This window comes from Dermacentor andersoni, chromosome 3 (genome assembly GCF_023375885.2).
Source record: "Dermacentor andersoni chromosome 3, qqDerAnde1_hic_scaffold, whole genome shotgun sequence".
Taxonomy (NCBI): domain Eukaryota; kingdom Metazoa; phylum Arthropoda; class Arachnida; order Ixodida; family Ixodidae; genus Dermacentor; species Dermacentor andersoni.
The window spans coordinates 163,483,374-163,498,918 of record NC_092816.1 but is presented as its reverse complement, the minus strand read 5'-3'; the positions used below and the strand labels follow the sequence as shown (position 1 = coordinate 163,498,918).

At 45.4% G+C, this 15,545-nt stretch overlaps 1 protein-coding gene across 1 annotated transcript; it reads left to right on the top strand.

Annotated features, from left to right (window-relative positions):
* Positions 1 to 2,263: 2,263 nt before the first annotated feature.
* Positions 2,264 to 11,088, top strand: LOC129382986 (uncharacterized). The gene is made up of 3 exons (XM_055067186.2): positions 2,264 to 2,944; positions 4,286 to 4,440; positions 10,891 to 11,088. Exons 1-3 carry the CDS (start codon positions 2,310 to 2,312, stop codon positions 11,025 to 11,027), a joined length of 927 nt encoding a protein of 308 aa, XP_054923161.2. The 5' UTR covers positions 2,264 to 2,309; the 3' UTR covers positions 11,028 to 11,088.
* The last annotated feature ends 4,457 nt before the right edge of the window (positions 11,089 to 15,545 follow it).

The following is a 15,545-nucleotide window of genomic DNA, read 5'->3' as shown; positions in this document are numbered from 1 at the left end:
AGACAGACAGACAGACAGACAGACAGACAGACAGACAGACAGACAGACAGACAGACACGCATTAAAACACCTATTGCGTTAAATAACTTCTTTGGAAGTCTGGGTCATTGAATCTCGTCGACAGGCATCACCTAAGCAATATCGGAGTTCCTGAACGCTTTGTCGTTCTGCGATGCCATAGTACTCAAATATTCACTGCTCACAATTATCCAGGAGCCCGTCCCACAGATGCTACTTCCGCAGTTCTCTCAGTATCGGTCGCCGACGAGGCTCCTACTCGCCGATCGCTAACCTTGTACGATTTCACTTTGCCTAAGCAGGGATTCGTTCTGCTACTCCATTATGAAGTGACTAAGTCATTAACCCTGTTTTCTGAAGGTGCGTCTCCGTTTGAAACTCAATGCGATTTGAGCGGTATAATTCGATACTCAGCCAATCTGTGTTCTGTTAAAAAGGAGACAGTATGGCTTCCGTCGTTTCGTACATACTCAGCACCCAGATAATGGAGGCCTTTCTCCGTACGCTAGATCAGCTTCCACAAGCCGTGTGACCACATCCGCAGTCGCTTCTATTGACCTAGCATTGCCACCAGCATCACCAACTACGTGGCTTTTTTCGCACTATTCGGCAACGCAAACGACAGAATTCACCTGCGGCTGGGCTAATTTTACATGTTCGCATGTACTGACCTGAAACTACTTTTGCAGTCATTTGTAGTGTCCGGTACCGACCATGACTCACATCTATTGGAAGTAATCGGTAGATATTGCCTGCAGTGGACCACTTGACATGCTAACTTCTTCCCTACCCTTGGGTTCCGTGATGGAGGTTACTGCCTTTTTCATGGAAATCACATTTTTAGGCCATTGAACCGCGCGAATCCGCTTGAGAAACCGTGTCAAGTGCTTTCCTTCGAAACGTGTATGCAGCGTTTTTCGTTGTGTCTACCCCGATCCTTAAGGTGGTTTCTAGCTATGCCACTCATAATAATGGCCTCACAGAGCGCTTTCATGCCATATTGCTCGACATGACACCAACGTATACAAAACCAGACCACACCTGGCCTGTCAATCTTCCATTTGTGCGTATGCGTACCAATTGCTCTCCAATGAACTACAGTTTGCTCACCATTGTTGTTCATTTCCGGCCGTCAGCAGACTTCTCTCCTCGGTTGCCTTTCTTTCGGCGCTCCCGCGCCCTCATCGACGTCAGTGTGCGACAGCTTTTTCTGTCTGCTGTCTGCAACCACTTCATCAACGGCTTTGCGCGTCGCCTAGGGGCACCACTGCAGTCGCCTTAACACTGAAGCTAGTAAGAATGACTCCAAAGTATCTATGGTGTGCCCCATCATGTCCTTTCGCTTTATCCTGGCAATGTTATGTTCTTATGGAAGCCTGTTCGAGGAGGAGCAGGAAGATGGTGCTAGATATGGCAGTCTTTCAAAGGCAACTGCTCCACCCAAACGTCTCCTTTCAAAACTACTGGACTATGTGAATATTTTCAATTCTGTTTTATCTTACACTGTCCAGAAATAAAACGTGATGAGAATTTATGATGTCACACCAGCTCTTGCCCCTTCTGACGCTCTGCCACTGTAGAATAATTGTCCACGTTTATCATTTATTCGCCTTGATCACATGTTTTTCTCCGCTACAGGCCGTGGCTAGGCGGTCACTTAAGCGCGCGGGCGAAATAGTCTTTCCATTATATTCACCTTTTGTCGTCTTTCTCTATACATACTGATTATTATAGCCAGCGTCTTCGTCATCAGCAATTTACCCTTGCGAATCAAGCGACTTTAAATACAGCCGTCACTCCGGCAAAGACACAGGCGAAAGACGTGATTTTGACTCTGCTTCCAGGTTGCTAGCGTATTTTCTTTAAATATTGTATTCTATGACACATGAAAAAATATTGATGCCAATTTGGTCATAAGCCATCGATATACAAGCCGTACTGCTGAATGTTCCAATATCTGCTTCGCATCTTCGAAGTAGCTGCAGCTTCTACCGCCTCCTGCAGAATCCAGGGACACCGCAAACGTCCTATCAAACAGATAAGTACAGTTCAAGGCCCTAAAGTCTGATGGCAAACCCTCCGGGGCAGCGTCCTACACCACCGGTGTGTAGAATTTCACTTGAAACAGGAGCCAAAATAAGGCTCGACGTATACAAACATTCTTGGTGTTGGGATTCTTGTGCTCATTCGCGATGGCGTGACTTCTGGATAACGTGTGGAGGCACTCCTATAAATGCGCCCAGCTCCATGTTCCCCGCTCCGCTTACATATCCCGGTCATTGCCTTCCCAAATGCTTCGAGTGTTCTGGCTCGTCGTACTGCTGCAGTGCTGCGGCGTACGGCTCGTCCTTTCGGAAGCGGACTGCCAGAAGTTTCAATTAGGCACACGTACAATTTTCTTCAATTGTGGAGGCTTCACGAGCGCGTCCGAGCTGGCAGCTAAAATTCCTCGTCCCGAGCACAACAGGCACGGCTTCCTGCTTTACAACAGTCGTCTCGAGCACCTACCCGTCGACGCATTTCGGGGCTTATCCGCCATTAACGTCACTTTCAGCAGCGTCCGCATCGAAAACTTTGAGGAGTCACACCCGAATGCGTTTGAAAGACTCAACGGCACCCTGGAGGGTGTAGGCTTTTTGGGACGCTCTACTTTGCCGAAGTCGTGGGGCCTGCTGAAGGACGTTCTCTCGCTGACGTCACTGCGCTTGGAAAGGCAGACGGTGTCCATCGACCAAGACTGGAACAACCTGCCACGCAGCCTCCGAAGCATATTCATCAAGAATTGTAATGTGACTGGCATGGAAGCGGGGTCCATGGATGCGCTGACGGGTTTGGAGCAGTTTTCCATCACCGAGAATAGGCTGAGAAATTTTTCTTGGGCCGTGTTGCCGAATCCTGCGCCATCCTTGCACACAATACTGCTAGGGTAAGCCTGTAACCGCGCATAGATTGGGTAAAGCACGTACAGTTGAATGAATCTGTAAATCCAAAATAGTGTACGGCTATTATACGCTTTCATACAAGAATCTCGCGCGGTTGTGTTCTCCATCTGCCTGGCCATAATTTTGGTTTTGGTCGCAATGTAGTGGGTGTTTCTGCGAGTATTTGAAGCAATATTTAAGAATCACCTCTGGAAGATAGCATGTTTGTGGTACTGGAGCAGCCTGCTTGAACAGGCGCGGATTATTTTTACGAGAAATGAAAATGCATAGTATGGTAATTACCAAAACGCACAAATTAAGTTCTTTAACTGCTTACGTTACGGCAAATCAGGCAATTTAGAAATTGTAGCCGAGGAGCTCGCAAGTCGGATCCACGTAGAATAAATTCTCAGGATCCCACCTGTTTCGAGATACTCATTCCAGGATTTCGAGAAAAAATACATTGGTGCTCCAGTTAGTTTTCTGATTCAGTGTAGAAAACGCCGTTTTGTTCAACAAGTACGTGGATCTACACTGCATTTTTACTGCAAGTTTATTACGGATACCTGAAAATTGATGTCACCCATAAAATTATTTCTAACTTTAGGTGCCTTGCAGTCTTATCGCATACAATTTGTAAATTGCGATATGTGCCACAAGCTAATCATTATACACCTAATCAGTACTTTATTTAATTATAGTAATGTGAATTTTGACTTCTCGTGCATGTAATTCCCCCCCCCCCCCCTTCTCGAATATACCAGATCTACGACTGTAATGTGCTCTCTGCAACAGGTGACGTTTTAAGATGTATTAAAGTCTTCGCAGAAACAGCTACTGTAGGGAGACTGTCAACACAGTGGCAGTGATAAAGATAGCATGAAATCATATCGCAGTATGAATTACGCCATATTGCTCTATCATATACCTCACGCTTGTCCTGGTAATAAGCTTGCTTCTTTGTACATCTTATCCCATAGATATTTTAAGCTATACACACTTGTCCCAGGTAGTTGTGTCAACACTTTGTAATGCAATCGGCGTTAAAGAGGCAACTTAAAGTAGGTATTTTCCTCAAATGGATTTTAAATAAATCAAATTAGCAGGCCTCGCCTTCCACATTTCTTCAAGTTCTTCCTCTTTATGAACTTTAAAATGTGGCAAGCACGGCAATGAAAGTGCACTGTATCACAGAAACAGAAACAACAGCAGAAATATTGTCAAATAACCAAATCACCTGTTGCAAAGTGTATACATTTGTCATTCGTTTCGTGTTTTTTTTTTTTTTTTGTTATTATTCAGAAAGTTGTATTCGATTCTGTCTTCCTCTTCTTTCTTTCCGGCAGGGAAAATGAACTCACCGAAATTCCCAGAGGATTTAGCGCGCAACAGTTTCCGGCCTTAACGATCCTTCACCTAAAGTTCAACGAAATCACCTCCTGGGATGCGGAGACAATTGACGCCATTCGCCAGCACCCTAATAATCCGAACCTATACCTTGGTAAGTTATGGCCACGTCGTATCGTTTATTCCACGCAAAGAGCAGCAACGACTTTCGGCAGAAAAACAAAAAAACAATACAAGTGTGCATGTTCGCGAATGATTCCTTCTTGCTTCCGCCAAACCTAAGCGTAATTCAAGTCACGTAGTAATACATAACTGCTATACAAGGTTTGAGCGAGAGCCGTAAATTATTCGAGTATTCGCAGAATCGTGAAGAGCTGGAAATGCAATAGGTTATTGTATGGTGATCGCCTAATGTAGATGAAAACACAGTGTAACACTTAATTCACCATGGTGTGCTAAACGCAACATACCAACTAACAAAAGGGTGCGGCAATGCTTGCTTCGAATATTTCGCGCAATTATTAAGGTCTTGCTAAATAATATTAGCCACACTGTTATAAAATATTGGTAAGAAATTGGATTATGATACGCACGGTGCTTAGTCAATGGTCCTCTTCCGTCATCAAGATAATCCTTGCGTACTACTAGCCTGGCTAAGATAAGATTTTTTAACGCCTTTCTGATTTTTCAAATAAGTGCATGACTTTCTCATGAGAAAGGCGTTTTTGCGTCCTAAAACCACCCACTCAGTTTGTTTCAAGAGCGCTTCAGTATAATGCTGAAATGATGAATATGCAAACGATTGAATAGGATGCTTCAGAACAAAATATCAGTTTTTTCATTTTATATCACGCATTTATTACAAAAATAAGAAGGTTCGATAAATATTTGATGCTGTAAGTCATCTAATCACTATGCAAAAATCACACCAGCTGTGCTAGATTGCCCAGTGCGCCGTATTTATTTAACAGCTTGACTAAAGTTAGCTGGGACACTCGTGTATAGTACAGCCCGTTGTGCATAAACAATTTTAGTAATTAAAAACATAAAACATCTTGCGCGGAACTTTGCCTGACTGGAAAGAAGCCATAGGCACCAAGTAAAATCAAATACCCAGCTGTCGAATCTTTAATTCGATAAATTAATGTTTGCTAGGAAAGGGTCGGCAAAAGAATCTGCCGAGGTTTCTTTGCATGTGAACTGTAAATTCATTTTTATGTATGGCGCATAATACCAAGGCACGCCCTGTGTTATAATATTACATTTTTAAGCAAAGTTTTAGCTTACTTCGGGCGAAATACAAGAAAATCTTCCTGCGCTTACATTTATGTGCACGTTACCGAATCACAGGTGATCAAAATTATTCCGAATGTCATTTCTACATATGGCGACCTCTCATACAGCCAGTGTTAATTTGGGATGTTAAAAATAGTGATTCTATCAATTTATTAGTCAAGCCTTTAGCTTAAGTGCTAGTAGAACTTTCGCTACTGGAAGGTTCATGATTCGGGTAAAGGAGCAACATTATGCTGAGATTCCGCGAAACGTGAATGTGAGGCAGCGCACCGTCGACGCCATCAAAATAATCTCCGCATGTGTACATGTGTTGGAGAGACAGAGAAAATAAACATTGTTATTAGGTAAATGAAGCTTTGGAGAGGCATCCTCATTCCAGAATGCCTTAAGCTCGGGCCGCGTCCTGGGCCCTCGCAGTCAGCCGTAGCTGATCCTCGAGGTCGGAGCTGGCCAAGGCTCTCTCCCAAAGCTCGTTGGTGTGGTAAGGGTTCGGATGATTTAATGGTGCCGCTCTGCAACCCCCTACTATGGGCCTGAGGGACCCGGGCTCTGTGCAGAAGCGGTATTGCGGAGAGAATTGTGTAGGGAGTATGAGGTGGTTTCTGGTTGGGTGGGGGAATGTGTTGGTGAACTCAGCACTGCCTAAAATGATGTAAGTCCCGAACATTCCGAGCCGCAACATAGTAGAAGTAAATCGAGCTTTCTGTAGGCTATGCTTAGTCAGCGTCACATCCGAATCATTTGTATCCAAGCAGGTTTGGCCCCTGGCCCAGTTATAGTTCCGAATGACCATGGCATTATCGTCAGTGTCGCACACGCTCACTTATGGTGGTGTGTGTATGCTAGACGTTTGCGTAATTTGAGAAAACAATTGCACAACTTTAGTACGCATCGTTAAGCACGTGTGATCGCACTGTCCAGAATAAGGTACAATAAATTTTTTTTCCTTTTCTGCCGGCGGTCATCTTTAGTGTGGTGCAAGCAAGCGTGCAGTGGAACCTCAGCATGCAGAATACTGATGAATTCAGTGTTGTTACGGAGTTCCAGCTCATGATGATGTGTCTGAATAGATCGATAACTGGCAAAAAAGGCACATGTATTCGTTGAAGAGCTTTCATTACGATAGTGGTTAAACGGTTGCTCGAGGCGCACTTGCACTATCGTCGTTAGAGCCAGGTGGCCTATCCCGCTATCGACCGCATCTGCGCCTCTAGCCCGCAGAATGTTGAAAATTCGTGGCGCCGCAGCATTCATATCGGGACGGATGACCAGCGAAGGTGTTTAGGCTGCATACATGTGCTGCATACATTATGAAATCATGAATTGTTTTTAATACGGCACCCTACTACGCCGACACAAGCGACGTCGCGGTAACCGCTCCTCCCATGCATATGCCGCAATCGCTGTTGCAGCCGCCCCGGCACCTCCGATACGCATAACGTTGTAACCGCTGAACAGCAGGACACGTGCGCAGGCCCCGTCGCCACACTCTTTCCTCTGTCATTAATCGACAAACACGATTTAAAACAAATAATGCGCACGGTGGCCAACTTGCTACACAAAACGCACTTTCTTATAGATATATATAACAAAGTGTAATTTAGTGTAGCAAGTTGGCCATCATGTGCGTATATATATATATATATATATATATATATATATATATATATATATATATATATATATATATATATATATATATATATATATATATATATATATATGTGTGTGTATATATATATCTGTCATTTCCATTACAACGCCGAATTTATGGGTTTCTATCTGGACCCAAGCTATCAAGCTTACTTTTGGAAGTTGGCGGAGTGGTTGTAGGCTGTTTTACTTCCCCCGCGGGTAGGCCCGGTATCGCACTATCTCACGCATTCCTGTCCACTCTCCGTGATACGGACGTAAGCCGGCCAAGGTACACCCCCCCCCCCCCCCCCCCCCTGGGGAACGCATGTTTGGGATCCATACAGGGGCTAGAGGTAAAGATCTTAGCTGTAAATGGTCCCCAGTGAAATGGGGTGCGTTTGCCTCCAAGAAGCAAGAAAGTTCGGCAGCATGTTACTTCTCCTGTAATAGGTCAAAGCGAAATCCTGCTGTACACGTGGTAATGCATTAAGTCATAATATCGGAGATGTCAGACTTGCAAGACATAACGAGGCGCAGTGTCAAGTAAACGTATGGCGCTGTAGGTCGACCTCCTCGGAAACACATGCGAGCACCTAATGCACTGCCTAAAGGTTCTTTCGTTCTTCTCTCTTTCTTTCCCTCTTTCTTTCTTTCGTTATTTCTCTCGTTCTTTCTTTCATTGTTCTTTCGTTCCTTCTTTTGTTCTTTCTTTCCTCCTTTATTTGATTCGGTCTTTCCTTTGTTTCATCATACATATTCAGCCATTCCAGGGTTGCTTTCTCGCTGCGGTGTGAGCCAACCCTGATCATTATTTTTGCTTCACTGGACTAGACACCGTTCTTTCGTTTGGAGGGGGAGGGGGGTGGAGGTATGAGCCATTGCAACGAGCCCGTTCAGGCTCTCGCCTTGAAGAACGACATAGCCAAGCTGACACAATCAAGGATCCCTTCAATCGGCTCTGTGGTGGAGCCGTGTAAGCATTCTGGCATGAGCGTTGTTCGCACGAAGATCACCAGCACACTAGCGGTTCTGCTTAGCGGCTGGGCGAATCTACTGCAGTGATATTCTCTAAGAGTCCACCTAGTGGACTGCGCATTTAAGCCGCTGCTGATGTGCTGATTGGATGAAGCTGTGCGAGCGAGGAGGAAATGAGCGACCCCAGCCAATCTGCGGCGATTGAAATGGACAGTCCACTAGGTAAACTCTTACAGAATACCTCCGTGGTCTGAGCCAAACTCACAATAAAAGTAAAGCTAATTTTACATATTATGTCAACGGTTGCTGACTGTAACACCAACGGCTCTCCGTCGGTCTCGCCTAGTGCGCTATGGAGATGTGACGCAGCGTTGTGAGGCGCTCTTTTGTGGCTGCCACATGGCGGCTAATGAAGTTAATGTGCCCTGCCACCCAATAATGCCGCACTGACGTATACATGGAAAACTCTCCAAGTAGCTCGAGCGAAACGCTAAAGCTTGCTGTCGCTGTCAATGTTTACCTTCGAGCAACACTACCAATTTTTTGTAGGCATCAGTAAAGGTATCCGGTTGATGCCACCTCCTCCGCGACACCCTCTCTCTTTTTATTTCGTTCACGTAATCTCCCGCGTACACGATAGTAGCGACAAGGAGATTCTCGCTGCAGTATTTATTTTAATATTTAACGCATCAAGAACACTACATTGGACTCACAATATCATCCTACAACTATGTAACTTGGCCATCCTGTATTTCATTGCACAGAAACCCGAAGCCTACAATTGATTTGCACGATAGTCCTACAGCCGTGGCGCATCGCTCGATAGAGCGATGGGGGATATACCAAATTATATGATAACGAAGCAAATCTCAAATTAATAACGCTGATATAAATATCTCGCAAGTGTGCTTACAAGTACGCCTCTGTGGCCAGATAGGTACTTCTGCGCAAAGTAAGAAGGAAATAAATATTACTGCACTTTAGGTGCATGATGCTGAATTTCCTCGTCCATCCGTCTGTCCCGTCTGTCCGCCCTTTATGTTACGCTATGGGACCATTGGCGTTATCAAGGACACAAAACAGTTATTTCTTTTTTGCTAACAGACCACCTCGTCATCCCCATCTTTCAAACCTACTATGCTCACGAAGCAATTCGCATTTGGGCGCCGAGCGTGCTAACCACTCAGCTATTCCATTTGCTACAGGGAAGCAAAACCTTAGCACGTACAATAAACGCATCGCAAGTCAATATCAGGCAAAATTAAACGAAAATCAAAGAAGTTAAACCAGTCAACATAGTAACTCGAACGTTTATATATCCCGCGTATTTGAATTACTTGTTCCCAGGAGGTGCTCTTTGCTGCACGAGGTGGCTCGGCATTTCAATCTAGCATTCTTGCCCTCCAAAGACTATGCAACACAACCAGAAAGATGCGTTCGTATGGCAACATTCCGTCAATTCTAACATCAAGGTATCTGGTAGTGATAGGTTAGATCTTTCTTCAACGTTCTCTGCAGAACAACCCCAAAAGATGCTGCATTACCGCGATAAAGGAAGCAATATTTAAAAGGCTCTGATCTTTCTGCACAATCAAGCCCCAATTTGTGTCTCAGGGAACAAATAATTCCTTAGTCTTCTACCATGTGTTCACAGGAAACGTCCAGCTATGAAGTTTAAAAGAGCAAGTCTGTGGTGCCAGTCTTAAGTGTTCTCTATATGGGTTTGGAAAGGATATAGTTGACGCTGCTTTATTTTTTCTAATGAGATTTTCAGCAGCCTATTTATTCAGCTCAAGAAGTAAGACATTGGTTAGACATTTTATTGATGTGTGCTTTCCCATGCCAGTATACCGTACTACGTTTGGTATCATGAACTGCCCTATGCATTGAATCTCGTTAAGGAAACATAGCTATCGAACAACTGTAATGCTGCGCAGTTAGTGGAAAATTTCCTGCTCCACACTGATTCGGAGAATTGCGCTAGATATCTGTGGGTGTATTTTGGAGGCCTGAACAAGCTCTAGTGTAGTGGACGAGAACCACATTATGAACAATGTGCATAATGTAATCTTGACAGTTTTCACTTCGCGGCATGTCCAAGAATACATGAAGAAGTTTGACAATGTTCAGAATGCGACACTGGGACGGCCGGCCATACTTTGTCCTGCTTCTCTGAATTTCGTCTACACGGTTATTCGCGCCTTTTGTGCACTTCAATACGAGCACTGGCGGCAATATATCCCGCTTTTCGTTCACGCAGCTGTCAGATACAATTACGCGTTCTTTGTTTGCGTTTGTCTCGTTAATGCCTTTGCGAGCTCTTTCAGGATTAATTCCAGGTTTGCGGTAAATCGCACACATTGGTGTACACAATAAAACCACAAAGATAAAACGTATTTCCTGTGCACCAATGACATTGTGTAAACTCTCAGATCGAATTAGCACTGCATTCATTGTCTACAACTAGTTAACAGCGGTTACGTTCAGAGGGAAGAAAAGCAGAACACTGTTTGGCCCTTCCACTAAATTGAAGCTCTTATGTTTCCTCTCAGTAGCACGCAGAAATATTGCGCGATTAAGCGTTAAGTGTAGGAACAGCACCAGCGCATAACATGAGATGACGTGAAGAGCAAAAGCCTGTATAATGCTACATAAATGTGCAGTGTACGTTTAACGCCTACTGTTTCTTCCCCTACAGGTAACATCCCTTGTGACTGTGGCATTCGCCCGCTGCTGCAGATTCCCAATGAGCGAATTTTCGCAACGTGCTCTTCGCCGGAGAGCTGGAAACACCGCAGAATTCACCGCATTCCTTTCGAAGAGCTACATTGCTAAATGGTCTGCCACCGCCGCTGGTTCTGCAAACGACGGAAATAAAAAAAAGTTCACACAGAAACTCACCTGGTAGTTGTCCAAGTATGCATGATCAGTGTGCAACTTGCTCATCTCCATACAGCCCGGCGTCATTATCAATGTTGTGGAACTTGGTCCGACCAGTATGAAGCCTCATCAACCCTGATCGGTCGTTTGTTTACCATGTTCTAAAGCGAATATGATAAGGCAGGTTTAATTAGGATAGAGTTCATTACGACACTTGGACCCACGAGTACTGCTGTTAATTATGATAAAATTAGGAAGCTACAGACAATAAAGATAGAGTTAATTAAGACACTCGAACATTCTACGTTTGGTGTTAGGGTGAATTAGGTTTAATTTAGGGAAGTTGTTTCAAAACCACCGCTACATTTTCTTACGGGGCTATGCAGTGCTTTATTGTTGGTTTGGTTGCTGGTTTTGATCTTGTTCTTTATTGAACCGTATTCTGTTCTGCGTGTTGTATGGGTGATATCAATGAATATATGCACTCTTCGCTTCACTTTGCTGAGCGCTTGCAGGCTCTACTCTACGTGGGTCATTGCATTCTTTTGCTTGTTTAAGGGGTTACAAGCCATTGTTTAAGTGGGGAAGAGCCATTTATTGCCTTACGTGATGGACAAATTTCTCGTTGTGTAGGCACAGAAATGCTTACACATTTAAAGAAAGTGACAGGCCTGCATGGTACACGCTGCACAGTCACAGTGTAAGGTGCAGGAGCGGCTTCATGGAAGCTTCATTTTCGGGACCACACACTACAGGGTCTTCACGGCACAGTATATTCGCGTCGTTTTCACCACAACGATCCGAACTGTCTGCCTCGCGTCGGCGGTGAGCCGCGGCTTGGGCTGCTCTCTGCACAGTTGTCTGCTGAGCCCGATGTTGCGTGGTTGCAGCCGCGTGCGCATCTTTACGAATCACTTCCTAAGGTTCGTCCCTTGCGAGGAGGCGCCATAACATGTACCGAAGAGTAAACACAGGTATCCAGAATACGTGGAGCACACGCCACACCCCTTCACCCGTGGCCCAGTACGTTGCTGTTGATGATGGTGATGATAATCATGAAATCCCCTTCAAGATGGGAGGGTGGGACAAATAGTTACTTAGCCTGCTACATCCAGGGTCAGGTACATGCAGCATGCAACTGCTATATGCAACTGCTACATGTCGTGACACCTTGCGGGACATTACGAAAATGCAGTGCAAAGCTTGCACACATCTACCTTATGCGGCGCGCTTCTGGAATGATATTACGTTTGAAATTTAGTGTTTGAAAATCAGGTGTTATGGTATTCAATGAAAACAGTGAACAGACAGTGTCACTACAAGGTCAGGAAATACCCCTGGTATCAGAATATAAATACCTTTGTATATGGATAAATGAGAAGGCGAGAGATATATGAAAACATAGGAAAAAAACAATAACAGTGAAGGGGAAGAGAAATACAGCCATAATGAAGCACAGAGCGCTATGGGGATACAATAGGTACGAGGTGCTCCGAGGTATGTGGAAAGGGGTAATGATTCCAGGACTTACTTTTGGAAATGCGGTTGTTTGCTTTACATCAAGGGTACAATCACGACTCGATGGGAACCACATGTCAGTGGGACGCCTCGCATCGGGCGCTCACGGGAAGACTACAAATGAAGCTGTGCAGGGTGATATGAGCTGGACTAGGTTTGAAGTGAGGGAAGCTCGCAGTGAAATTGAGTATGAAGAATAGCTGAGGAATATGGAAGAAAGTTAATGGGCTGGGACGGTGTTCAGGTATCTGTACATCCATTCACAATGGAGGAAAAGAACTAGAAAGCTCAGCAGCAAGTATGCGGCCTGTAAGGTGGGCAACACAGCAACAAAGAACGTCAAGCGGAAAGTCAGAGAGGCTGAAATTATATCATGGGTGGCGGCAACGGAAAAGAAACCTGCTATGAGTAACTACACTAAAGGAAAAATACGAAATCAGGAAATAAATAATTTATGATAACTCAAAGGGAAGCTCATTACTTTTCGAAGCGCGCTCAGGATGCCTTAGAACACGCACCTATAAAGCGAGAGATAAGAACAATGAAGAAGCATGTGCTTGGTGCGGTAAAGCTTGGAAAACGATGGAGCGTGTTTTATTAGAATGTGAAGACGTCTGTCCAGCAGTCGATTTAGGCACCACTGGCCTCCTTAAAGTTCTTGGGTTCAGCGAGAGCAGCGGAAAAGCGTACATGTCCGCAATAGAGATGAGTAGGGGGCAATTGAAAGATTGGTGGACGAAAAGTGGGGAAACGACAAAAAGACGGGGACGTAAAAAAGCGAAGTTCGCAATGGGGGATCAGAAAATTTCTTTGTGGAAGTTCATACTGCTTTTTTTATTTTTATTTTTTAACCTAGGAAGGACATTAGGCAGTATAGTAGCAAGAGCTTGGTAGCGCAAACCCCCGCCCCGTTCCAAAGGGGATGCTCATAACATAAAGTCATAAGTATTTCATAAAAAATTGGCAAAAATCGCAAATTTTCAGAATACGAAACTATCAAGCTTAAGGCTATTACTCAGCAATGACAAACGATATCACAATTCTGCAAATTGCATCTAAGAGTAAATCTAAACCGGACAAAATTAATATTGTTACGCCCACAAAAGGCGTTACTTTGAAGCCGGGTAGAGTTAGAAGCGATGGCCTTGGTCAACTGAGCGCCTGTCGAGACTCAGCCAGCCAGCCACACGTCGTCGTCCTCGTTCACTACCCTTCGGTGCCCCCACATATTGTTTGTTGAGGCGTGAACCCACTATGCACCTAAGCGCGTCACATTCGTGAACCCACTATGCACCTAAGAGCGTCACATTTCCCTCCGCGCAGACGAAGCCCGCCGGGCAAGTCAAACAGGCTGTCGAGAAATAAAGGGCTTTAAACGGGCGACATGCGAAAGTTCAGTCTTTGCTGACCGTCGGCCATTTGATGTGAGACGTGCTATGCGGTAGGTTAATTCGCTGATGCGCTCCGTAATAACATAGGGTCCAACATAGTGGGCCAGCAGTTTTTCACATAGTCCACGTTTCCTGGTTGGTTTCCAGAGCAACACTAAATCACCAGGGTTATATATCACGTGTCGGCGTCGGCGGTCGCAGCGTGCCTTCGAGCGGTCTTGTGAAACAAGAGTGCGTAACGAAGCAAGTCGTCGGGCTTCTTCAGCAAGACAGACTGTCTCTGATATACAAAGATTATCGTGGCTGGAAAACGGGAAGATAGTGTCTAGTGTATAACGAGGCGGACGAGCGTAGAGAAGAAAGAAGGGACTGTAGCCCGTAACTTCATGCTTTGAGGTGTTAAATGCGTACGTAATGAAAGGTAGCACGCTGTCCCAGTTCTTATGATCTGACTCGACATACATGGACAGCATGTTAGTAAGAGTTCTGTTCGTGCGTTCCGTAAGGCCATTTGTTTGGGGATGATACGGGGTGGAATGTCGAAACCTTGAAGCACATAGACGAAGCATCTCTTCGACCACGTCTGCAGTGAACTGCCGCCCACGATCGCTGATGATGACTCTGGGAGGTCCATGTCGGAGAATGACAAAACGCAGCAGAAAAATACACACTTCGGTTGCAGTAGCCGATGGTATTGCAGCTGTCTCACAGTAGCGTGTCAAGTGATCGGCACACACGATAATCCAGCGATTCCCATCGGATGAACGCGGGAAAGGACCGAGGAGGTCGATGCCAACTTGCTCAAAGGGAGAGCTGGGGGGTGGCACTGGATGGAGTTGACCAGGAGGAGCACTCGTCGGACGCTTATAACGTTGACACTCGCTGCAGCTGGACACATACTGGGCGGTCGTCTGGCGCATTTTAGGCCAGTAGAACCTTTCTTGGAGGCGGTAGAGAGTTCGCGCAGAACCCAAATGTCCAGATGTTGGATCGTCATGCATAGCGCGCAAGACGGAGACACGGAGACTCTCCGGGACCACCAGAAGATATCGTGGGCCTGCAGTAGAATAGTTCTTTTTGTAAAGAACCCCATCACGAACACAGAAACGAGTGGATGGTGCTGATTGCCTTGCAGTAATGAGCAGTGGTTCTAAAGTTCTGTCTTTTTGTTGCTCGACCTTGAAGGTATTTATATCAGGAAATCCCGGCTCCAGTGATGCGATATAGCAGTCGAAGTTGTCCGCGTCGCAGTCCGTCGTTGGAAGCGGCATGCGCGAGAGGCAGTCAGCGTCGGCGTGTCGGCGGCCGCTTTTATAAGAAACGGTAAAGTTATATTCCTGTAAACGGAGTGTCCAACGCGCAAGCCGGCCCGACGGATCACGGAGATTAACCAGCCAGCAGAGCGAATGATGGTCTGTCACCACAGTGAAGGGGCGCCCGTACAGGTACGACCGGAAGCGCTGTACTGCGAAAATAACTGCAAGACATTCTTGCTCTGTAACGGTGTAGTTACGCTCGGCCTTACTTAAAGAACGACTCGCATAGGCGACGACGTGTTCTTTGG